This window comes from Scardinius erythrophthalmus (genome assembly GCF_964197995.2).
Source record: "Scardinius erythrophthalmus genome assembly, chromosome: 6".
Lineage (NCBI taxonomy): Eukaryota > Metazoa > Chordata > Actinopteri > Cypriniformes > Leuciscidae > Scardinius > Scardinius erythrophthalmus.
The window spans coordinates 45,978,387-46,004,770 of NC_138226.1; the positions used below are offsets into that span (position 1 = coordinate 45,978,387).

Below are 26,384 nucleotides of genomic sequence, written 5' to 3' on the forward strand. Positions count from 1 at the left end.
GTGACAACGAAAGGGAACTGGTGTTCCTACAAATATGGGATTGTCTGGGATTACTATGTGTTTTAGTTCTTTGACCCAGTTTTCAGTTTGTTGCTATGGTTTCTCTTTGATTTGGTTATGTGTTACACCTGTTTTTAATGTGAGTAAATGTCACCACAAAGAGTTTTAGACAATACAAACTTATTTTTCCAGTTCCTTACTGGCCAACTAATGAGAAACTTTGTTTTGATTTTCTCAGCAAAGATTTTTATTCATATACAGTGCTTGGTAAAAGTTAAATGTAGACCCTGTGTACAAGCCAGTGAGGTCAGATTTTGCCATTTCTCTCCTTCTGTCTCATTTATTTCTCTGTCCATTCTTGAGCTTCATATATTTTCTTCATTAATGAATCTCCATCATTCAGAGCTCCAGTAGAAGGTCAGCAGGGAAGAAGCCCAGTTTACGGCCAGTGCTTACTTTCAGATATCCATTCACCTCTTCTCCTTTCTTCACCACAATCTACAAAGCAGAACATTAACAGGAATTATAAATCTGAAAAATCAATCAGTGATCAGTCAATAAACTGCCTCTTAAATACATTTTGATTCGGCTCCTTTATGCTTAAGTACAAAAATTATATAGGCAGACCAGATTTTTAGATTATCATACGGGACATACAGAGGTATTCCAGTTGAGTTATTCAGGGGAGGGGAGAGGAGCGCATAAAAACACATTTGCCATTTCTCAGGTATCTCGCTATATAATTTGAGAAGCTGTTAGCAGTAAGACCTTAACAGAAAGCAGCTGGGTGCGCTAACTCTCCCCAACACTTTATAAATAATAGTGAACCCACATGGAAATCACTCATCCCTCTTCAGTCCTCACCACACAGACACACACTGACCTGATCTTTCTTCAGGGTAATCTGGCCCATCTCTCTGTTTCCCACGAAGGAGCGTTTCACTTTATATACCCTCTCGCCTGCTCGCACCCTGATGATGTAGTTCATGGGCAAGTAGCCTGTCTTCTCACCAATCTTACCCTTTGAGACACACATAGACACAGTTTTAAACTAGTGGGCTAGTGTTTACTTTAAAGCCTAGGTCTGAAGCCCTGCTCACATACCCCTTTCCACCAAGGCAGTGCTGGTGCTGGTTCGGAGCCAGAGTCTAGTTTCAAAATTGGTTCTTTGTTTTTCAACACCCAAAGCGGGGTGACCAACAAGACGAAAAGAATTTTTTTAAATAGCAGCTAATCAAGCTAATAGCAGCTCGATTGTAATCTCCGTCTATGCAAGGGTTCGAGCTGCACGAACGCGTTGGATTCGCCGTGTTTGGATGCCGATGTAGGTTCGCAAAGCCATGAGCATCAATAGGAACACAACGACCATCATTGTTGATGGAAGGCTTGTTCGAGATGCATCGGAGCGGCGCGGACCAATCGGAGCTGCGGTAGTGTTTGGAGAGTATACGACTCCTTGTGTTTTTGGATCGCTTTCGCAGTGCTTTGATGCCTGCAAGAATAGGAACCATCCCGAACAAGCCTGATGTGTCTGTGTTTGGCGCTGCCATGCTAGCGTTGCTGGGCAACATGAGATGTATACAGTGACGTAAGATCTGGCTCTGTAGTGGCTTTCTGGCCTGTGGAAAGGCAAACCGGTTCTTAGAAAGCTTGTCAGTCGAACCAACTCTGAACTGGCAATAGCACTGGCTCTGAACTAGCACCCGGTTCTTGCTGGTGGAAAAGGGGTAATAGAGACCCAAATGTACTGCAGAGTTTAGTTCCAACCCTAATCAAACACACCTGAATCAGCTAATCAAGCTCTTCAGGATCACCTGAAAAATCACAGGCAGGTGAGCTGAAGCAGGTTGAAAACAAACTTTGCAGGAGTGAGTTTCCCGAAAGCATCATTAGCCAACTATGGTCACCTGCGTGAAGTTGGCCCCCCACCCAACGCAAAACGTCGTCAAACTATGCTCAATCGTTTGTGCTCCGTTTGTGCTGGTTTGTGCTGTAAAAAAATTCGTTTGTGCTGTTTCGGTTTTTTAGATATTAAAAGAATATTTTTAGGTCATTCTGAGGTCATTCAGCCCCCCATATGTTCCAAATTCACCCAAACTAGTCTCATTCGTTTGTGCTTCGTTTGTGCTGGTTTGTGCCGGTAAAATTTTCGTTTGTGCTGCGTTGGGTTTTAAAATATCAGAAATTGAATTATAGACGATGACGTCACCAGCCCCCCCACATGCTCCAAATTCACCCAAAATAGTCTCGTTCCTTTGTGCTTCGTTTGTGCTGTTTTGTGCCGATACAATTTTCGTTTGTGCTGCATCGGCCTTTAAAATATTAGACAGTGAATGAAAGCCAATTATAGACGGTGACTTCACCAGCCCATTAAATGACTTCAACCAGCCTGCATCTTCATGAACGCACCACAGAGAAATGCACATTTCATACATAAGCAGAGAGCAGTCTGTTTTCTTTCGTTTTGAATTGTTCTGTTTAAAAGTAGACATGTCTGTGATGCAAGTAGGTCTAGGCGCTGAGTTTCGGTTCATTTATGAGACCAACTGCAGTTCAGGCGCCGGCGCCTCTATGTCCTGATTATCTGTTGTCTGATATAGGCCTATTAACATTTTATTTTGCCTATTAAATCCTGGCATTTGGTAGATGAAACAATGATTAAAATTAAGATTAAATTAATACAAAACGAATTTCACCTTAAAGAAAGGCTTTGTGCTTTCTGTTTGAGGTCTCTGCGAAAGTTTTAAAGCAGTCTTTTAGTGTCGTTTTCAGAGTGGTCAGTCCGTAACGCAGTTCTCCGTCCGTTACATTGTTTTTTCCTCATAAATGCAAACACGAAAAATTAAATAAAATGAATAATTTATGTTCTGCGGAGAGACAACGCTTCTTCATCCGGTGGGTAGGCTAGTATTAGGCTACTTTTGGTTTGCGCAGAATTACTAAAAAAAAAATGTAACGCACATGCTATTTCCCTCATATTAAATATAAAACGCATGAGTAGACTGATATTTTTTTAATGTCTGGACTCCTTTATTAAGGGAGAAGCCTATGGATATATAACAGACAGTTTCAATATATTGATATTAAGTGCATTTTCTGATAATTTATACTTCAAGTTTTGACTTGCAAATGTCACGTCCATAACACTGGAATTGACCAATTTTAAAGAATTTATCCTCAACTGTTTTTGTAGTGTAAGTCTATGTATTTTATAATGTTAACTTCAAATAATAGTTATATGAAGATGTGGTAGCATTGGATCTGGACTCAGGAGTTGGAAGGGGTGTGTCGCGATTCTGCCTTCTCACACCGCAACACAGGTCCGTGGATGGAGCGTCGGGATTTTGGTTTCATATTGCATATTGTTACACAGCCCTAGTCGTTTGTTTTAGAAATGTTAAGTTCTACTTCTGTAGTTATTTTGGTGAAAGTAACTGGAGTAGCTAATGCATTACAATTCTGAGACGGCCTTTATTGTAAGGTAGGCTACTCTAAATAATTTCCTTTAAATAAAAGTAACAAAGTAATCTATAATGTATTACAGTTTGGAAGTGCTGCTGATATTGTGAAAAATGATTAGCCTATAAATAGATTATATATTTTCATATAATTAATATTTTAATGTTAATATAATTCAAATTTAATATAATTCAAATGTAATTTATTCCTGTAATGTCAAAGCTGAATTTCTGTATCATTACTCCAGTTTTCAACGTCACATTATTCTTTAGAAATCATAAGATGTTGATGTTGTGCTCAATTATTATTGGTGCTCACTGCTCATTTAAGAAAGGCTCTTATTTTGTATTGTAGGCTATTTTGTATTATATTTTTTACATATTGCGTATGTTTTTTTTTTGTTTGTTTTTGTTTTTTTTATGTTTAATATTTTTTGTGGAAAATGTAATTTTTGATATTTTTTCCCCTTTAATCCGTTTCGGTCTTACCTTGTTACTTCAACTAGCTACTATAAAAAAAAAATATGTATATTATATTATATTATATTATATTATATATATTTTTTAAAGGACGATGCAGCACAAACGAAAATTGTATCGGCACAAAACAGCACAAACGAAGCACAAACGAACGAGACTATTTTGGGTGAATTTGGAGCATGTGGGGGGGCTGGTGACGTCATCGTCTATAATTCAATTTCTGATATTTTAAAACCCAACGCAGCACAAACGAAAATTTTACCGGCACAAACCAGCACAAACGAAGCACAAACGAATGAGACTAGTTTGGGTGAATTTCAGAGATGTATAGTAACGAAGTAGAACTACTTCACTACTGTACTTAAGTACTAAAAGGCTGTATCTGTACTTTTCTAGAGTATTATTTTTTTCTCCTACTTCCACTTTTAATTAAGTACATATTTTCGGCGAGTGTAATACTTTTACTCCGATACTTTTTTTATGTGCTGCATCGTTACACGTTACAATTATAAAAATGTTACGAATCATTCCAAACCTACATTATCACTGCCAGAGCGGTAGATGGCTCTGTCACCAGGTTTGATGAAGCAAGCCCAGCGAATCAAACGATCAAGAAGACCGCGTGTGCGCTCCCGTTCTGCCTTTCGCTCTGCTGCCTGCCTCCAGTGAGAACACTTGAGCTTTGTTCATTTGTTTCGAGATGAAAGAGCCAGAACTTCGAGTGATCGTGGCGGTGAGGGTGAGAAAGGAGACCACTCCTGGCCCTACTAGTCCATGTTTTCATTTGTCGGAGGGAAAGACATTTCAAATAGATTGAAGTGCGTAACTGTTAGCTGTCATGAGGACGCCGATGCACTGAATCGTTCCTTGTTTAAATAGTTTAAAGTTAGGCTTCTATTGTATGCAATGTTATTACCTTGACAAACTATACATCATTAAAATGATATAAGACTCAAGTTTCAGTATTTGAGCACTATTTTATTCTGAGAAATGTATAGGGACAGTTGTCTTAATTTATGTCAGTTATATATCAGGAAAAAATAGTCGATACCTTTAATATGAATTATGAGCGTCAGCCGCACCCATTCAGGAAAAAAAAAAAAAACTCATGTGCGGTCGTCATGAAAGCGCTTGACCAAACAACGTCCCTCAGGGCTTTAGCTCAAAAATGTGCAGATTTTGATAGATTGATAGATTTCATAGGTTTACGTTACATTTCTATAGAGAGGAATAATATTTATTTAAATTATTATAACCAAAATGGGCCGATGTAATCATTATGAGCGCTGGATACTCTGATGTAGCCTACTGTGTTTTCAGTCCATACCGGCAGCCTGAGGGCGCCCTATGCACATTAGACCATATATGGAACACATGAAGAAGAGCCATTCCAGGAACTCCCTGACATAAACAAAGCTTCCAGAGATCGCTGTTACATGGTGGTAAATACACAATAAGCTGTAGAGAAAAAGGGCACAAGCAGGGAAGAGAAGAGAGGGATGCTTTAGAGGGGGAAGGGACATATTTGATCTGTTTTTGTTTACAAAGAGTTAAGCTCAGTGTGTTAAGGTGTTCTTGAACATTCATGTCCTTGTACTGCTGCTTCAGCCAAATTGTGTGTCCTAAACATTTGAAATAATATAAACAATATGATGTTCAAACTTTTGACTCTTTTCTTTAATAACTTCATAACACAATACTTGTACTTTTACTTTCAGTACTTGAGTAGTAAATTTTTAAATCAACTACTTGCAATACTTAAGTACAAAAAATGTTGAATACTTTAGTACTTCTACTTAAGTATTTTGCTTAAAGAGCACTTCAACTTCTACTCAAGTCACTTTTTTGATAGAGCACTTGTACTTTTACTCAAGTCTGGGTCTCTAGTACTTTATACATCTCTGGTGAATTTGGAACATATGGGGGTTGAGTGACCTCAGAATGACCTAAAAATATCATTTTAACCCTCAGAGGTCGGAGATCACGCCGGCGTGATCTGCTCGCTTTTTTCCTTATGATTTGAATTGAGACCCGAAATACTCTTTTGACTTTGATTTTACAAAACAAGTTTCATACATCAATCGATTCTGTTAAATGTGTATTATTTTTGTGTATACTCACAATAAAAACAAAGTGCTGTGCTTTTTGCCAAATAAAGAAAAATAAACACAAAGCGAGTTCTGCCTTCTCTCTGTCAGTGTAGTCCATTCTGAAACGCGTCCGAAAATGAACAATAACTCAGCGAATACTCAGTCAAACAGGCATACAGTCACACAGGCATGAAGCTTGAATTCTCTTCTTTTTAATGAAGTAATTTATATAAAAAACAAATATTCTCATCTTGTGAAATCTGTATTAAAAGAGAGCGATTCCAGTCGAGCTAATTACATCTGATTCAGATGTAATGTGACTCCGCCCACGGAGAGCGTGCGCTATTCAAACGCAAATGGCTGAGGCAATCCGCGCAAACCTGTGAACGCCCCCATATCAGCGCGAGAAAACACAAGTTTATTCAGATCATTACTTGTTTACACCGTCTTGCAGCTGTGAGGAATAATAATGGAAAATGTCCCCCAGAAGTGCGGGTATATCGAGGAGCGAGCTGAGGAATACTAGTAAGTTTTTTTTTCCTTCTCACGTGAATTTCTTCACATGGGTTTCTGTTTATGAATGAATGAACGGCAGAGATGCGCGCTGTTTACCACAGCTGGCAAAGACAGTTTAAATTTAAATCGCGTGTGTGAATGAATGATGATGTTTCAGCAAGCTGTATTGCTATACTGAGATGAGTAAAAATCGACTGAAATATGTTTAAATAAAATGTAGGCTATTTGTATAAGCAACGTATTAAACTGCAAATTAACAATATGCCCTAATATTTCATGAAAACAACGTTACAGTCAGGCGAAATATGAAAGTAATGAATACATAGATAAAATGTAGGCCTATAATCATTTTTTTTTACAAAGAAAGAGTACACTTGAAATATTGTTGAAATTGTAATATTGTTGTAATTGTAACCTTTTTAATAAAATGGCAAAACATATTTACAAGATAGATGTAAGCAAAATCTTAAATGGTCAATATAAGTCTTCTTCTAAATATATCTTTTGTTTTTGCATTGTGGCTCAGTCAGTGTCACACCTGAATGAATGGCTAATTATGCAGAGTCATTATGCAGAGTGGGTGGGACATTGTTGTAAACCACTCCTCGTTCACGCCTCCTCGCATATTGGCTTTCCAAGCAAAACCTGTTTTACATAAATTTAAATCAATGTATGGTTTTATGTGAACGATAAAGCAAGACTATTTTCACATAATTTTTAAGAAAAAACACTAGGCGAGGACATCCATTATTCAAAAGTCTTATTGACACATATTTACTATGTGTTTTGTGGCCTTATTTCAGAAATTTTAGTTTTTAGTTTTTTCAATAACCATGCATAAACATTATTCTCTCAAAAATGAAAACATGTACATACACGTGGCTCACATATTATGGTAGCCCTGTTTGTGCTTTATAGAGTGAATTTACACCTTTGCCATTAATATGTTTATAAGCAACTGAAAAAAGCACAAATGTCAGGGCATGTCAGAACATCTCAAGGGCCCCAAAAACAGCTCAGACCCCAGAGGGTTAATATCTAAAAAACCAACGCTATCTCACGACCAATTCGTACGAATTCGTACGAATGATAAAAAGTTGGCTAATTCGTACTAATTCGTACGACCTAGCTCGTACGAATTTGTACGATTTGTCTAAACCCACGTGATGGGTAGGTTTAGGGGCGGGGTCAGGGGTAGGTCATTCGTATGAATTCACACGAATTGGCCAATTCGTAAAATATGTACGATTTTGCAAAAATCGTACTAATTCGTACGAGCCAGGTCGTATGAATTCGTACGAATAAGCCACCTCGTAGAATTTGTAAGTTTTCCCGTGAGATCGGGCTCAAAAAACCGAAGCAGCACAAACGAAACTTTTTACAGCACAAACCAGCACAAACGAAGCACAAACGAGCGAGACTATTTGGGTGAATTTGAAGCATGAGGGGGGGCTGGTGACGTCATCAAAAATAATTGAATGTATAATATTTTAAAACCCGAAGCAGCACAAACGAAAATTTTACCGGCACAAACCAGCACAAACGAACGAGACTATTTTGGGTGAATTTGAAACATATGGGGGGCTGAATGACCTCAGAATGACCTAAAAATATTCTTTTAATATCTAAAAAACCGAAACAGCACAAACAAAATTTTTTACAGCACAAACCAGCACAAACGGAGCACAAACGATTGAGCATAGTTTGACGACGTTTTGCGTTGGGTGGGGGGCCAACTTCACGCAGATACTATGGTCGCAAGTTCCACCGTTATCAGCATAATTCAACAAGTCTGAGTTTACCGAAACCTTTTGCATTGCAAACTTCAGCATTGCAAAGTTGTGTGGTTGGAATGAATGCTCTCGACCTGTGGTTAGAAGCATAGGTTCTTGTTTGTATGACGTGGACTTAAATCATTATCTTGAGCAAAATAAGCAAGCTGACATTCAGTGCAATCTATATCTTTTATTTTGAATGCATATATAATTTGCGTTTTTATTTTGTAAAAATATTTAAAGCACTGTTTTTGATGAGAGCGCATGTGTGCACGTGCTCAAGTACGTAAGGACAAGCCTATGATTGAATCTGGAAATAAAGCAAAATAACAGATAAAAATGAGAAATTGTCCTCAGATGCCATGTCCATGATTTATAGCAAAATATCTAGCATTAATTCGATCTCATAGAAGTTATTATTCCACAACCTGCGTGACATCATTACCAATGTGGTTGAACGTCAAATTTGTGACATTATACAGTTTCGGGAGACTAGCTAGTTGATTTCTTCAATATTGCATCGTACTATGGTAGTTAAGCAGCGGACTACGTCATTGTACAGGAAACACACCCCAGGATAGTGGTCACCAGGAGCAGGGTTGAAGACATAGGCTTTAAAGGTAAAGTGTGTTAGTGTTTCTCCATTAAAATAATTTCTCCTTTCTCAGCTTAATGTGCAAACACTTTAGGAAGATATACATTCTGATTTCCACTGAAATCATATTCTAACCTGGGATGCATTTCCCAAAGCCAACCATGGTTGCAAGTTCCATCATTACCAACACAATCTAGCGTAAATGTTTTAACCATAGTTGCTAACGATGGAAACGCACCCCTAGGCGGTATCAAAAAAAGTAGGTAACTACTTTAGTAACTGGTAATGGGCAAGTTAGCACAGAGTCGTTAATATCGGCATGGAATGGAAGTTGTGTTAGTCTGTTCTTCCCAACTGTGATGTATGTACAAGTGGAATGGCTTCTTGACAAAAAAAAAAAAAGTAGGAAAGAACTTGATTCTGTCTATCGGGAATTAATTGGATCATTAGATCATTGTGGTTTGCTGCTGCGATGATCTCATGTGAGTGACAGTTTGCCCCGCCCTTGCGCCAGTAAACACTTAATTAGAGAAGAGAAGTCATTCCAAGGGGGAGGGAAAGTTAATTTGATTGAAGATTACATGGGAACATTAATTTTTGGAAAATCATGTTCACGGATAAATCCTTTATTAAAAAAAAAATACTGCAGTGTTTCAACAACAATAGTCAATTTTGATTTCATGATGATTTTAAAAGGTTTCAAAAGCTTTAGGTTAGGGTTAGGGTTAGGGTTATCTGATAACCTGAGTGAGGTATCACAATAGGTGAAATGCCTCTGGTATGACTAATCATAACATACCATCATGACAACACGATTACATGTTTCTAGACTGATGCCAACATGATTATCATGTTGTTAGCATGATGCAAACATGACTACCATGTTGCTAGCACATTTTTACTTGTTTTTATCATGTTTTAACCCTAAGCTAATTGCTATTAGCATGTAGCTATTCACTGCTAGCATGTGTAGCATGCACCAAAAAGGCCAACCTCCATCTCTATTGTCTATGACAAATTCATCAGAATCAGAAAGAGCTTTATTAATTTTCTACAAAACACATTTAATGAAACAAATAAATAAGGACAGTAAGGTTGTTTCAGAATAAAAATTTACATATTATGAACTAGGGCTGCCATGATGTTAGATTTTTCACACCACAGTTATTGTGGACAAAAGAATTCACGATATCGATATATCGCGATACCTATAGAAATTCTGTGATGACTGAGTAGAACTGGGTCAGCAGTCAAGTTATCAGTCAAGTTAATTTTTACTTTGTTTTATATAGTTTTTCTTTTTTACCCAACAAACATAGGGATACTGATAATGCATTTTTACTTCTTGTGTACTCAATCTATGGCAAATTTTTGTGAAGGAAGACAAGCATGTGAAGTTTATCTGGTTTGAAACTGAAGCGAAACACTGTCTGAAGGTTTCCTGAAGAACTGAAAAGCTCTTAAACCTATTGTTATGCCGGCGCCAATAAAGTCATGCAGATTTGAACAAAAAAAATCAAGCACAAATACAAATATAAAAAATAAGATGAGTAAAGAAAATGGGGTTCTTAATAATCACCCTTAATTAAATATATGAACACAGAAACCCTGTTAACAGGTTAATGTCACGTTTACCATTCCATGACTAGTAAAACTAGATGTACCGCATCGCGGTACAAAATATGACCGCCGCTCAGGCCTGCACTGGCTTTCCACAAAAATAAATGACGTGGAGTAATTTGGCTGTATTGCGTGTTTATGTATATACCTAAAAAAAGTAATAGTATGTGCATGTCTGTCTGTGTGTGTGTGTGTGTGTGTGTGTGTGTGTGTGTGTGTGTGTCTGTGTGTGTGTGTGTGTGTGTCTGTGCGTGTATGTATGTGTGCGTACATGTGTGCGCGTGTGTGTTTGTGTGTGTGTGTCTGTGCATGTAGATTTGTATGTGTGTGTATGGGTGTGTGTCTGTGCGTGTGGATGTCAGTGTGTGTGCATGCTTGCGTTTGTTTGTATTCCTGCATGTGTGTGTGTGACAGTATCATCCTAAACCAGCAACCCTTCGCTCAACAGCACCATCTACAGGCCGATGAGTGTATAAATGAATTTATTTTATACCCCCCCATGGATGAAATTCTACAAAACTGAGTGGCCCCCGGGGACCAAACGAAATTTTTCCGTAGAAGTCTAGTGGGGCTACATGCCCACCAAATTTCATGTTCCCCAGTGTTTCGGTGTCCCTGGTATCGTTGACGAAAAATTTACGGGGGCCCCAGCGCAGGTGGGGGGGGGGGGAGTGGCCCCCGGGGACCAAACGAAATTTTTCCATAAAAGTCTAGTAGACCAACATACCATAAAAATTTCTTCATCCTCGGTGCCACGGTTCAGGTAGTTATTTAGGAAAAACTGCATTTTTTTGGTTTTGGGGGGGGGCCAGCGCGGGGGGGGAGTGGCCCCCGGGGACCAAACGAAATTTTTCCGTAGAAGTCTAGTAGACAAACATACCATAAAAATTTCTTCATCCTCGGTGCCACGGTTCAGGTAGTTATTTAGGAAAAACTGCATTTTTTTTGGGTTAAGGGGGCCCCAGCGCGGGGGGGAGTGGCCCCCGGGGACCAAACGAAATTTTTCCGTAAAAGTCTAGTAGACAAACATACCATAAAAATTTCTTCATCCTCGGTGCCACGGTTCAGGTAGTTATTACCTGAGGAACATGAAATTTCCTCCGAAACACCGGGGAACATGAAATTTGGTGGGCATGTAGCCCCACTAGACTTCTAAGGAAAAATTTCGTTTGGTCCCCGGGGGCCACTCCCCCCCCGCGCTGGGCCCCCCCAAACCCCAAAAAATGCAGTTTTTCCTAAATAACTACCTGAACCGTGGCACCGAGGATGAAGAAATTTTTATGGTATGTTGGTCTACTAGACTTTTACGGAAATATTTCATTTGGTCCCCGGGGGCCACTTCCCCCCCCCCCCCCCTGCGCTGGGGCCCCCGTAAATTTTACGTCAACGATACCAGGGACACCGAAGCATCGGGGAACATGAAATTTGATGGGCATGTAGCCCCACTAGACTTCTTAAGAAAAACTGCATTTTTGGGGGTTTGGGGGGGCCCAGCGCGGGGGGGGAGTGGCCCCCGGGGACCAAACGAAATTTTTCCTTAGAAGTCTAGTGGGGCTACATGCCCATCAAATTTCATGTTCCCCGGTGCTTCGGTGTCCCTGGTATCGTTGACGAAAAATTCAGTAAGGTGACAAAAAAAAAAAAAAAAAAAAACTTTGACAATCCCTATATGACCGCTTTCGCTAGCTACGCTAGCGGCGGTCATAATAATAGCAATTTACTCTCTGTAAATTGGCGTAATCCGCAGGGTGATGGACACGGAGATGGGTAAAAATGTTGATGGCTACACATTCTGCAGCGCCGCGTCGCGTGTAGGACAACTTGAGGTATCGAGATAAGCGCTTCTCGTCCGGTGTGCGACCCCCTTTAAGGCGCTGTTTTCTTTGAAGCCGAAGAACTCCATACTGGCGAGCTTACTTTTTTCAGGTGTGGACAGAGTGTTTCACTCTGGGGGAGCGCTGCGTCATCTTCTTGTTTGATAGGTGTCCACGGGTGCAATACAGACACCTGAGAGGTCAACCAGGTACTGGCACTGGAGTACTTGCGTGTCATGTTATCATAAGAGTCCTATTAATTTTAAACATTAAACAATTAAAAATTGCAATATATTGCAATATCGAATTGCAATACTTGTAGAATCGCAATTCTTAAAACAATCGCAATACATATCGTATTGGCACCCAAGTATCGAGATAGTATCAAATCGGTAGATAGTCCCAGCACTAATATATGTGCATGTTCATCTATATTGCTTTTATGCTGTTTTTATGTTTGTTTCTTTGTTTGTTCATTTGTCTCCTCTCGTATTATGCATCTTTTCTTGTTTTTCGTAAACTAGCTTATTTGTCTGAGACTTGCATTTTCAACTTTTTTTTTTTTTTTTTGCGTGTTCGTACTTATCTGTATCTTGCTTTGTTTGCTTAATACAAAAAATAATAATAATGTGCACTCCATGTGCGTGAAAAGACCGGGGTTTCCTTTATTCGTTCCCGTTCTCTTGTAAACTGCGTAACATGGTTTTATTCATTAAATCATATTTGGGTGAGACAAAGAATCAAGGACTTCAGGACTACTAGAAGATTGGGATCATGGTTGGAGTTGAACTCTGCAGGAAAGTGAATCTCGAGGACCAAAGTTGCCCAGCCCTGGCTGAAAAACTGAACTCCTGACTCACTCATGTACTCCTGTACTAACCTTAACTTCTGATAGCAATCCACCACAATGAACTCACCCTCCACCACTCCTCATTAGAGTCATCCAGCACTGTGATGCGATCTCCTGGACTGAAACACACACACACACACACACACACACACACACACACACACACACACACACACACACACACACACACACACACACACACACACACACACACACACACACACACACACACAACAACAACAACAACACACCTGATCAGGTTTAGAAATTAAACCAATTAATGAAGCATTTATGATGGTTTTGACAATGCATGAATGCGATGACTGAATTGAAATATTAATAAATATGTGAATAGACTCACTGGAAGTCTAGGTCATCTTTCTCAATGGCTTTGAAGCGATACAGAGCCATATAATAGTGAGACTGACTAAACGTCTGCTGCTGCTTCTTGTTCTGCGAATCAAACACAGTCTGTTAGAGGGTTTATTTGCCTCTTTCATGGACAGCGACAGAGAAGTGGGGGTGAGATCAGGAACCAGATTCAGATTCGGTTGCATCCTGTTAAAGAGTGTGCACTACATGCCAGAGCACATGTCCCACAAACTCTCTTGCAGTTAAAATAATTTAATTGGATTTTTTCCCCCAATGGAACTAAAAAATTAGGTTTCAGGAAATCGGTAAAGTATTTTTTTTACATCTGTATTGAGATGAGCGTCTACTATTTATACACAAAGCTGTCAAACGTAACTGACCTATCAAAATATGCATTTAGCTGTTTTAATTAATTATGCAGGAAACATTAGAAGCATCCAAATGCAACAGTCTTGTGTTATTATTTCTCTGCATTGTGGTCAATCGAAGTCTGGTTATGACATGGTGACGAGTGAAAATGTGCATAATTTGTCTCAGATCATCTTTAGACCATGAAAACAGGCCAGAGTAATCAAGTCTTTGACCACTAGGTGGTGTTGGTCCCAAGCTTCTCAGTTTCCTCCAGGACATGATGGCCATGTAACAGAGAAAGTTTTCTAATAATATGCCAGTGTTTTATGGCAAAATACAGGATTTTAGAAATCAAAATGATCTATTAGAGACGCTAAAGGGTTTGAGAGATATTTTCTATGTTCTCTATCAGTCTGCCTTATTTCAATGATTGACACACAAATTACATTTGGTAAACAATAGAAGCTTATGCACAAGAACAAAGAGGTTTGTTGAGTGAGGAACGATCTTCTGTGATTACCATATGTGATGTCCTATGTGTGTCATTCTTTGTTTAGATGTAAATTAAAACCTGTTCATCATATAAAGCGATCATATCTCTTTACAAGACTTCTTTTAGATTAAACTGCTTGATCCATTTGGATTTGTTTTACAATTCCTTTATACACTTTTTGGATCTGGTAGGTTTTGCTTAGCTAGATTTTCAAAAGCCTCTCAGGATTCATTACAAAAAATTTAATTTGCAGATTAACCAAAGTCTAATGGGTTTGGAACAACATGATGTTGACAGAATTATAATTTTTGGGGTAAATTATCCCTTTAAGTCTCTATGAAATTCTGGTCTGTAGATATGGCTCAGGTTTATAGGATTTTTAGTCTTTTAGAAAAGAAATAGCACACGTCTCCTCAACAAGCCACACAATTTGAGGAACAAATCATGCCCATAGCACAAATGTAGTAGTGTGAGTTATGCACTATAGTTTAGTTCTAGGGGTGTGTTCAAATCTTTAACCCAACATATAACCAATAGTATTAGTGATACATGCTTTAACAAGCACCACTATTGACAACTAAAACTACCCAACAAACACCATATAACAGGACAATCTGAAGGGCACACACATATACACCCGAACTCATGAAGGAATCATAAGCTCGAACTAGAAACTCTGAAAATGCTGCATGAAGTTGACAAACCAGTCCATGCAACCTTTGCTCCTGTCCTTGCAACTTTTTTGGACATTAGTACAGCGGTATTTTACCTTGTCATCTGCTGCTGTTTTATCTTTCTTGTCTCCATCTTGCTTTCCTAACAATAAAGGATAAAGTGTGCCCATTCAACATGTCTTTTTTTTGGAGTTAATGGATATAAAGAGCCACTATACTGTAGATTGATTCAAACGGCCTTTGTTTCCCACAAAAAAAACAAAAAAAAAAAACATGAATTAACAGGCCAGTCTCATATTGTGTCTCATGTTAAGTCTTATGAATTTAGAACGACATCAGGATGAGTAAATGGTGACTTGGCATTTTTTTGGTAAACTATCCCTTTAATAATTAACAGAAAAGAGGGATCATATAAAATTGCATGTTGCTTTGGTAACATTTTATTTTGATGGTCCCTTTTGAACATTCTGTTGACTATAAGCAACTACATGTCAACTAACTCTCATTAGAGTAATAGAAGTCTGTCTGCTTAAAGGTGCTCTAAGTGATGTTGGGTGGCGTCACTTCTTGTTGATGTTTGAAGTATTGTCAAACAAAACGGAGGCTAGCTAGACCCTCCCTCCTCCTCATCCGCGCACTAACCCCCCAAACCACACCCCAAATCCTTCTTGTCAGTTATTAGCTGGAACAGTTTGTTATGTTTCATGGTGCGGGTTAGCCCAGTTTGTTTTTCTTGCCATTTGTGGAGCCTGGGGTGTCTACAGAGACCGAGTTTTTTTACATTGTGTTCAGGGGACAGGCAGCTAGCAGATGGTGAGGAGATGTTTGCTGTATATGACAAAAAATGTTTTGGCCTAAAAAACGTGTGACATCGCTTAGAGCACCTTTAATTCCTGCAAACTATTAATTGTGATGATCCTCCAACAGACATTCAATTGACTATGAGTAACTTTGCAACTACATGTCAACTTATTCTAACCCTAACCCTACCAGTCTACTAATATTCAACTAATACTCTAATGAGAGTTCGTTGACGTGTTAAAGGGACCATCAAAATAAAGTGAAACCGTTGCTTTTTATTTAGTACAAGTTATTTTACATAACAGATGTTTACATACTGTTCACAATATATATAAATAATATATATTACGACATCAGAGTCAGGTCTAAACCAACACTATAGAAACTATCCGTGACATTAGTGTTTGCTGATTGGACGAACGCACGGAAACACCAGCACCCGGTATTTAAAAAAAAAAAAAAAGCTGTGTAAACACAGATTATAGCCTATATATTTTCTCCACAAACTAACTCTACGAACATGGAAAACAGTGATAGACGAGCCTCTCAACCTTTACGCTGAGGAGAAAATCCAATACAACTTTGGACCAAGCAAAACATGTATTTCTCCTCAACTAGCAAGATTGGAAATGGTAGCTAGTTCCTATAACTGAGTTCCTATAACTACCCGGTGCAAAAGTCCATCATCTCAGGGAAATAGCAGAGAGGCTTGCGGTGGAGATGAGCTGGCCAGAGGGGCATCAGAGAACAACACTTGGACCGTTTGAGGATGAAGAAACACTGAGAGAGCACCTTCAGTCAACTGAAAAGAGATTTTTTCCTGCCCTGGTCACATTGGATTCTCACACATGGAAACCTATGTGCTGAATGGATTCCTCTACTCCAGGTACTAACGCTAAAAGACGTTTCGTGCCTCTAAAAAGTGCTTTTGACCTTCTTTTTGATCTGAATGGTATTTAGAAAACACTTTTTTCCCACAGATTTTTCCCACCGTCATATTAAGTGTGGTATTTGGCACAGGGCCTAAGTTTTAGCCCGACTGCAATGCTCTCTTGACCAGGGACTAACACCCTTTGACCTCATCATGGACCCTATAGACTATACTTACTTACAGACCACATATATTCCCACAATACATACTGAAAACTTCAGTTTCAGCTTGGTTGCCTTTTATCTATGGCCCTTTCCCAAAAGGCACATTTCATATGCACTTCTAGTCTTGTTCTAGTGGACTTACGATGGCGGCCGCGTGTGTGTGTCCGTTAAGTCCACAAGAGCGTAGAGTGTCCCATTTGTCATTTTAGTTTTCAGAAGATCGCCCCCCCTTTGCGGTCAATATGCGCTCCTGATGCGCACTTTTGCCGAGCTTCTTCCCGACAGTCGAAGTGGCATTACATCACGAAAGTGGTACTCGTAGGAAGACCGCGAGTGTTTGGGGTGCCATTTGGGACAGGGCCCTTGTACTCAAGGACCAGTGCTGTGACTGTTTTGAAAGAACAAGAACATTTGTGTCTATTAATCTAGAAAATTAATCTGTTTAGGAAAATCTGAGGAGGCATTACTTGTTTTGAGAGAACTTTCACAAGTCGCTGGAGAAATGTGTAAAGAAAACTACAAAAAAAATAGTAAACTCCCCTTCGCAAACAATATTCCATTTTCAAGAAAGATATATAGAGTAGAGCCCTGCGCCGGACTGTTTTCTTCATCCCGCTCCAGCCCACGCCTGCCGAATTTCTGACCATTACCGCCCGCTCCTGCAACGTATGTGTTACACTCCCGCCCGCTCCCACAATATGTATGTCCACTCCCGCCCGCACCCGCAAAACTCTGAGAATTTATTCCCACACAATAATAGAGATGCATTGATTTTGTGTCTTCTCCCGTCCCGCAGGAAAAAAACACATATTTGTATTGCTATTATTAAAGAGATTCATGGGGTTGTTTGTTTCGTTTCCCTGGCCGGCATGTATTCTGGACACATACACACAGGACAATGGAGGAAATCGAGTGTATGCTGTTTTTGGATGGTTTTGTTTTCGTTTTTGCTGTTTTTTATTCAGGATAGGCTACTCCGTCTGGCGCGTGCAATGATGACGCAGTGAATAGTGACGATTCTCTCTGAACAATCAGCAGTCTGCCGTGTTTTCACGTCACATTTTAGTATCGCCTCAGCTCGCTTAGAACCTCGCCGGAGGTGGCACGAACAAAAGTACCTGGAAGCAGATACAGTTACAACTTTTACACAGTGGAAAACCAAACAAAGGCAAGTCGAGCCGAGCCGAGGCGAGCTGGTACTGTGTAGTGGAAAAGTGTCATTATTGACATCTCCATCATGTCGCTAGCCTAGGCTACCTCCCGATCCCGCAGTGTTTTTTTTAGCCGCCCATTCCCGCCCGCAGCAAAGTTCAAACCACCCGCTCCTGCGAGATTTGCGTTGGGTCCCGCGGGACCCGGCGGGACTCAATCCCAATGCAGCCCTCTAATATAGAGTATACCCGCATATAAATTCTACAATGTAAAAGCCACAAAACAAAATTGATTTAATTTGCCACCTAGAGACTGCAGTTTCAGCAGTTATTTAAATGGATGAGTTATTACCCTAAATTACTGTTGCAAGCTTGATGCGAAAACATTTTTCGAATCACAAGGCCTGATAGCTTTCCGGCGTACAGACGTGTCTGCGGAAAAAAAAATAATAATCAGGGCTGCGTTCACCCCCGACAAAACGTTGCACAACGTTTTTTAAACAGAAACGGTGATGCGTTGAACACACTGTTCTGACGACGCAAGAGTTGCAACTATGGCAGCTGAGAAGGCCATTCTTTGTGTTCTTTGTGAAGAATTTTCGGAGCCTGATGAAGTCGGTATAAATGTGTTTAATACTACAAAATATGCCCGATGTTACAGTTACTGCACTTGCCGCCCAGAACAAAAGAGAACAGCCCCATCGAGTGAAGGGATTGCTGAAACTGAAATGGAAGCAGACTTCTTACCTAATTCAGACTAAAACATCTATTTAGCCTCACATACTGACTTTATTTGTAGTTCATACTGTTTTAATACCCTGTATTTTCTTTCTCATTTTTAGGAAAAGGACTTAATTACCATTGTTTATTTCTATACCAAATGTCATACACTTGCAATGAAGCTAAAAATATAAACAACTACATCATTATGTTGATATCCTATATTTTTACAATAAAACTTTCGACAAACATGTCTTCTAATATCCTCAGTTGTTGCGTATACCGAGCTGCATCGAACACATTTGTAAATTACTTTCCTTGAACCCATTGTGCAAGTTCACTTTAATACCGCATGCTTTATATGTACATGTTGCTGCTGATTGGAGTGCAGTTCTGACACACCCACCAAACAAGAGAAAACTTATCTCAAACCCTGTTGCACACCGGTGCACGCTGTTTCCAGGAAACATGACGTTCAACCCGGAAACCATAGCAAACGTTGCGCACCGTTTTGAACTTGAACGTGCCCCAGGTTTGCATTCGCGTGATCTGACAATTCCCAAGCTGTTCCCAAGATCTGAGAGGTGCTTTCACTAAACCACACCAGTAAACCTACTTCAGCCAATTAGTAATAGGGTAGGGGCTGGTCTTGGGTTTTGGACAATCAGATTGATTCAGCAGTCACTCCACTTGCGAATTTGTTTTGGGTTTCCCATACAATACGAATGTGTTTCCCCTCACTGGCAGCGTGAAACGTAGCCAAAGTCATGGAGTGCAACTTTATGAAGCCAGGGGAAGACACCAAACTTGTCGATAAAGGCATAAAGAATAAATTAGACTATCTAACAGAAATTAGCGGAGGATAAACTCACCCTTACGCATCTGTCTGTCTCGAGGCAGCATGCGGTCTATCATTACACACGGCATCTTGCCAGAATTTAAAAGAAATCTGTCCGACAAGCTTAAGAATAACATGTTTTCACTTAAACATTGATGAGGCCACGGACAAAAGCATGGATACGATTTAAGGGTGGAACGGTACATGTATTCGTATTGAACCGAAACGGTAGGGGCGTCACGGTTCGGTGCATGAATACACGATATAAAAATAAATAAAACTTGCGTGCAATTTAATTAATGTAATGCGGAACTACTGTTAGATACGCGGGTGCTTTAGGGACACCTAATCTGTAGCCCTGCCTTAGCTCTGAAGCAGGCTGCGGTGTAAGGATTGCAATGCTGGAATATGTTGTGTGTGTGTGTGTGTGTGTGTGTGCGTGCGTGCGTGCGTGTGAGAGTGAGAGGTGTGGGCGCGATCGAACAGTGGAAACATAAAAACATACTCCGCCATTTTGTTCATACGGGACATCATTCAAACTGCAAAGTGTTTAGCCTACTTATATTTGTGTACACTCGCAATATAAAACAACATTGTGCTTTTGTCAAACTGTAATCCAACCAAAATCTCTCTCTCTCTCTCTCTCTCTCTCTCTCTCTCTCTCTCACACACACACACACACACACACACACACACACACACAAACACACACACACACACAGTTTAAAAGCAGAAAATATTTCTCCAACCTCATTTAAAAACAGTCTGCCGGTGCCGTCTTTTGGACATTCATTGCATTGATTTTCATTTTTTGTCCTCAAACAGAGCACTAATCTGTTGATTTTTAAGTTACACATTCTACATTGACTAAATAGAAAATCAAATGTGTTTTTAATGGTAGTAATATTTTATACAGAAATAAATTATTTATAATTAAGATGAGAATAAAGTTAGTGTTAATTAAAATTTTAAGGAAAACAAATATATTGATCTGAAATATAGTAATAATTTTAAAGTAATTTAGGTACAATTACCAAACATATCTCAAGGTATTTTTGTCTTTTTATTAATTTAATTAATAAACTACTTACCGTATATACAACTATTGTCAGTGCACTACAAATAAACTGGTTCTATGCCTTTACTTTATTAATAAAACTTATTTAAAAAATACAAGGCTTAAGACATTTATTTTCCTTTGGTGAAACAGCCTGAGACATGCAAAATAAAATAAAAATTGCCTTCTGCATTTTTGTTTTGCTTTCTCTCCATTGTACCGAACTCGTACCGAACCGTGATGTCTGAACCGAGGTATGAACCGAACCGTGACTTCTGTGTAGCCTACCGTTCCACCCCTAATAAGATTCTAAATGTACTAGTCCGATTTTATGACGAGGATGCAGGCAGTGTGAAAACACAGACCCTTGCCAAGGGACTATTTATCAAAATGTTCTCCCAGGGGAGCACACTCCCAGGGGACAATTATGTTGATCAGGGCATATATCTTGGCTTAGGGGCCCGCTTACCTCCCATGGAAAAAAGTTCAGGCTCAGGATTTCTTTCTACTATCACCCCTGCACATGTAATTCGCAGTCCCGTGGATTCCTAATAAGATGACTGCGTTTCAACCACGGAATTTCGCTGTAAAGAAACAATAAGCAACTCCTGGTTTAACTTACCCTCACCAACCTCTTCATCCTCTTTCGGTTGTTGAGCTTCCTCTTCCTCCATCATCATCATCATCATCTAATGAAAGGAAGGATGTTCATTACATTCTTCATAGAAGTGAGGGCTCAGGCATATGCTGGATTATTCTTAAAAGCAGAACATGTCACTTACGTTCTTTTTGTCTTCAGACCCTTTCTTCCTCTCTTTGTTGGCCATGATCACACCCACTCTCAGTGTGTCAAACACCGGATCAGTGCGGTTCTGCTGACCTACACATGCAATTTAAACTCTGTAAGTATAATTTCAATGTGTTCAGTTTATTTTTATAGATTTCATCATACAGTAATTTTAACATCATTTACCATCACAATAATCTTCAAACATTGAACAATATAGACATATGTTATTTTATCAGACATTGAAAGATGTAATTCTGTTATGTGTACCAAATAGTTACAGAAACATTCTAGACTTTCTGACTAGCACATAATTGTCTGTGCTAATGTAGGTTGTTATACAATGTTTGTGTGTTATATATGCATGCATTTGAGAGCACTAATGAAACCGCTAGCTCTGTACTCTAGCTAATAAGTTTTAGAAAAATGTTGGCCTATGTTCCCATTAAGTTTTGAAATAGTTATTTCTGAATGTTCTCTGAACATTTAAAACTTACAGTTTTTTAAAATACTTTTTTTCTTGGTTATGCAAACTTTAAGAAAACATTCCATTTTAGTATTCTTTAAACATTTTGGGAACATTACTTTTAAATGTTCAATAAACATTCTGTAACAAGTAGTAATATTTAAAAAATGTTAGCTGAACATCCAAATAAAATGTTTCAGAAAACTATTATTTGAACAAATGTCTGAACAAACTTTCTGAACAAACTCCGTGTCACGGTTTGGGTTTTGTTTATTGTTCCTGGTTCTTGTCTGTCATGTGATCCCTGTTCTAGTCATGTGATCTTGCCTTGTGTTCCCCTGTCTGTTGTCATGTTGTCATTGGTTGATTGTCTAAATGTTCACAGGTGTTTCTGTTTAGCCACGCCCCCTTGTTATCTTGTTTAGCTTGTCTGTCTGTGTATTTAAGCCCTGTGTTTAGTTCAGTCTTTGTCAGTTCTTGTATATTGTTGCACCATGGTGGTTGTTCTGTTCCCGAGTCTCAGTCCTGAGTTTGTGTAGGAGAAGTTTTGAGTTAATTTAATAAATGACTACTGCACTTGGATCCTGCTTCCTCCTCTGCTTCAACCAAATCATAACAGAAGAACTGACCACAAAATGGATCCAGCAGTGGTTAGCAACCAGGCCCTGAGGAAATTCCTTTCTTCGTTGTTCCAAGATGGCCAGCCTATTGAGAGGTATGCAAGGGATTTTTTATCTTGCTGTCATCTGGGAGCGTTAGATGACATCCAGCTCATGGACCTGTTTTGGAGTGGGCTGGATGATGAAATTGCTCAATTGATGCCGGAGGACTATACCGGCTGGACCCTAGAAGGGTATGTCAACCTGGCCCTCTCCTTGAGCGGTTTGGCATTTACTGTGAGCTTGGTTGATGAAACACCCTGCGAGCTCACAGTACCCCCAGAGCCCTCACCACTGGTCGCGCCCAGTCCAGAGTTTTCACAGCTCCACGTCCTGTCTGCCAAGCCAGAGTCAGTTCACGTCTCGCCCGCCCGGCCTGGGAATCATCACGTCTTGCCAACCATCAAGCCAGCCACTGGATTGGTCTATGGCCGTCAAGGACTAGTTTCCAGCGTGGCCGATTCCCCGCTGATGTCAGCACGTGCTGCCACGAAGGCCATCGTTCCAGGGTCTCGTCCCGCCGAGCCTGAGCTTCACGTCACGTCTGCCGATCCAGAGACGGTTCACGTCGCTTCTGCTGATCCAGAGACGGTTCACGTCGCTTCTGCTGATCCAGAGACGGTTCACGTCGCTTCTGCTGATCCAGAGCCTGTGCACGTCACGTCTGCTGATCCAGAGACGGTTCACGTCGCGTCTGCTGATCCAGAGACGGTTCACGTCGCTTCTGCTGATCTAGAGACGGTTCACGTCGCTTCTGCTGATCTAGAGACGGTTCACGTCGCTTCTGCTGATCTAGAGACGGTTCACGTCGCTTCTGCTGATCTAGAGACGGTTCACGTCGCTTCTGCTGATCTAGAGACGGTTCACGTCGCTTCTGCTGATCCAGAGACGGTTCACGTCGCTTCTGCTGATCCAGAGACGGTTCACGTCGCTTCTGCTGATCCAGAGACGGTTCACGTCGCTACTGCTGATCCAGAGACGGTTCACGTCGCTTCTGCTGATCCAGAGACGGTTCACGTCGCTTCTGCTGATCTAGAGACGGTTCACGTCGCTTCTGCTGATCTAGAGACGGTTCACGTCGCTTCTGCTGATCTAGAGACGGTTCACGTCGCTTCTGCTGATCCAGAGACGGTTCACGTCGCTTCTGCTGATCCAGAGACGGTTCACGTCGCTTCTGCTGATCCAGAGACGGTTCACGTCGCTTCTGCTGATCCAGAGACGGTTCACGTCGCTTCTGCTGATCCAGAGACGGTTCACGTCGCTTCTGCTGATCTAGAGACGGTTCACGTCGCTTCTGCTGATCCAGAGACGGTTCACGTCGCTTCTGCTGATCCAGAGACGGTTCACGTCGCTTCTGCTGATCCAGAGACGGTTCACGTCGCTTCTGCTGATCCAGAGACGGTTCACGTCGCTTCTGCTGATCCAGAGACGGTTCACGTCGCTTCTGCTGATCCAGAGACGGTTCACGTCGCTTCTGCTGATCCAGAGACGGTTCACGTCACTCCTGCCGATCCAGAGCTTCACGCCAGTCCAGCCGAGCCTGCACTTCACGCCAGTTCAGAGCCCTCTTCGCCGCTGGTCCTGCCCAGCTCAGAGCCCTCTTCGCCGCTGGTCCTGCCCAGCTCAGAGCCCTCTTCGCCGCTGGTCCTGCCCAGTCCTGACCTGCCTTCACCGCCTGTCTCATCCAGCCCTGACACGCCTTCGCCACCGGACTCCTCCTACCCGGCGCCTAAGTCCGTTAACTTCCCCAAGAAAATTTTGGGGGGGGGCAATAAGCCTTCACCGCCATGGCCACCCGAAGGGTCCTCACCGCCATGGCCACCCGAAGGGTCCTCACCGCCATGGCCACCCGAAGGGTCCTCACCGCCATGGCCACCCGAAGGGTCCTCACCGCCATGGCCACCCGAAGGGTCCTCACCGCCATGGCCACCCGAAGGGTGCTCACCGCCATGGTCTCCCGAAGGGTCGTCTCCGCCCTGGCCGCCTGAAGGGTCGCCTGCACTGCCTGATCCGTCCTGGCCTCCAGTCCTGCTACAGTCTCCAGGCCCTCTGCTGCTCCACGGGCCTGGCCCTCCATCCCGCCCCCGAGACCGCCTCCGCTTCACCGCCCTCATGAACTTTTTGTTATTTTTATGGGCGTCAGGAGCCGCCCATAGGGGGAGGGCTATGTCACGGTTTGGGTTTTGTTTATTGTTCCTGGTTCTTGTCTGTCATGTGATCCCTGTTCTAGTCATGTGATCTTGCCTTGTGTTCCCCTGTCTGTTGTCATGTTGTCATTGGTTGATTGTCTAAATGTTCACAGGTGTTTCTGTTTAGCCACGCCCCCTTGTTATCTTGTTTAGCTTGTCTGTCTGTGTATTTAAGCCCTGTGTTTAGTTCAGTCTTTGTCAGTTCTTGTATATTGTTGCACCATGGTGGTTGTTCTGTTCCCGAGTCTCAGTCCTGAGTTTGTGTAGGAGAAGTTTTGAGTTAATTTAATAAATGACTACTGCACTTGGATCCTGCTTCCTCCTCTGCTTCAACCAAATCATAACACTCCGGCACTGATCAGTCACTGAGAGAACATTTGTTCATAACTTTGAGAGAATATTATTTAATATTTCGAGAATGTTCCTGTTAGCTGGGTCAGTTCTGTGTTCAGCACATGCTTGACATTCCCAAAATACTTTGATTGGATTATTTGTTTCTCTTCTTTGTTTAAACTCTGCTTGTTTAATTAATTATCACCAAGAGTATTTTCATGTAAAAAAATAACTTTCATTATACATTATACTCACCGGGGTTATTGATCTCTTGATCATAGAGAGGAGAACTATATGCCCGTCTAAATCCAGGAGGCTGACAGGAGGAGAGATATTAATGAAAAGATGAAGCTGACAATGTGATTGTCTCATATATGTATATTAGAAAGCATATAGAATGTCATCTCACTATTTTTCCAAAGCATCTCTGGAACTGCACATATGACTGGCACGAGTGGTGAATGTTGGTCTTGCAGTTTTTGCAGCGCAAGGCAAATTTATTATTGACTGAAAGAAGAGGAACAGGAATCAGTTAGATCAGTAATTATATCGCAATAAAATCGTATCGCGAGTTCAGTATCGAAATCTTGACATGATGGTATCGATCTATATAAGTGGCATAAAGCTGCTTCTCAAACAGCTCGCGAGTACCAAAAGGATTTTTTCAAGGTATCATAGTATTGTGACAAGCCTATAGGCATTACATTAAAAGTGGAAAATTGCGTGCATATTTAAAAAATATATTTTTCAAATATTTTTAATATTTAAAAATTATTTGCAAATAGAGATGAATACATCAGCTAAGACTGCCTGCACACACTGATCATCGCCTCGTTATCATAATGACAGATAGAAGAACTACATAATAACGTTACCTTCCAAAGTATCTCAATCTCAGGAAAATGGTTTTACATTAACTTAGCGAATGTCTCTGGAAGTGTGGATTCTTTGGAAAACCAGTTTCAATTTGACACAGGCACAAACAGATGATAACAGTAAGATATGGACCAGCTAGTAATGCCATAAAGTATAAGTAAGCATGTTAACATACGTGTCCTTTATCCCTTTATCCCATTGGATAAAGACACGACTGTTTTACTGACTCCAGTGGAAGCAGAATATACAAGAGATAGAAAAAAATCACTATACGGATATTACACACATACAATTTCTTCTTGTTTTTGGAGAATATTTCAATTT

The 26,384-nt window shown here is 40.7% G+C and overlaps 1 protein-coding gene across 2 annotated transcripts in view; it reads right to left on the minus strand.

The window, feature by feature from the left end:
• Positions 1-219: 219 nt before the first annotated feature.
• stac3 (SH3 and cysteine rich domain 3) overlaps positions 220-26,384 on the minus strand; it is a 30,028-nt gene continuing 3,863 nt past the window's right edge. For both annotated transcript variants that reach the window (XM_081368395.1, XM_081368396.1), the window contains 9 exons: positions 25,594-25,691; positions 25,440-25,500; positions 21,533-21,630; positions 21,373-21,439; positions 15,184-15,230; positions 13,560-13,651; positions 13,266-13,317; positions 884-1,021; positions 220-498 (listed from right to left, as the gene is read on the minus strand). In XM_081368395.1, the coding sequence (XP_081224521.1) occupies positions 400-498; positions 884-1,021; positions 13,266-13,317; positions 13,560-13,651; positions 15,184-15,230; positions 21,373-21,439; positions 21,533-21,630; positions 25,440-25,500; positions 25,594-25,691 (752 nt within the window). In that variant the 3' untranslated portion in view covers positions 220-399. The remainder of the gene's footprint in view (positions 499-883; positions 1,022-13,265; positions 13,318-13,559; positions 13,652-15,183; positions 15,231-21,372; positions 21,440-21,532; positions 21,631-25,439; positions 25,501-25,593; positions 25,692-26,384) is intronic.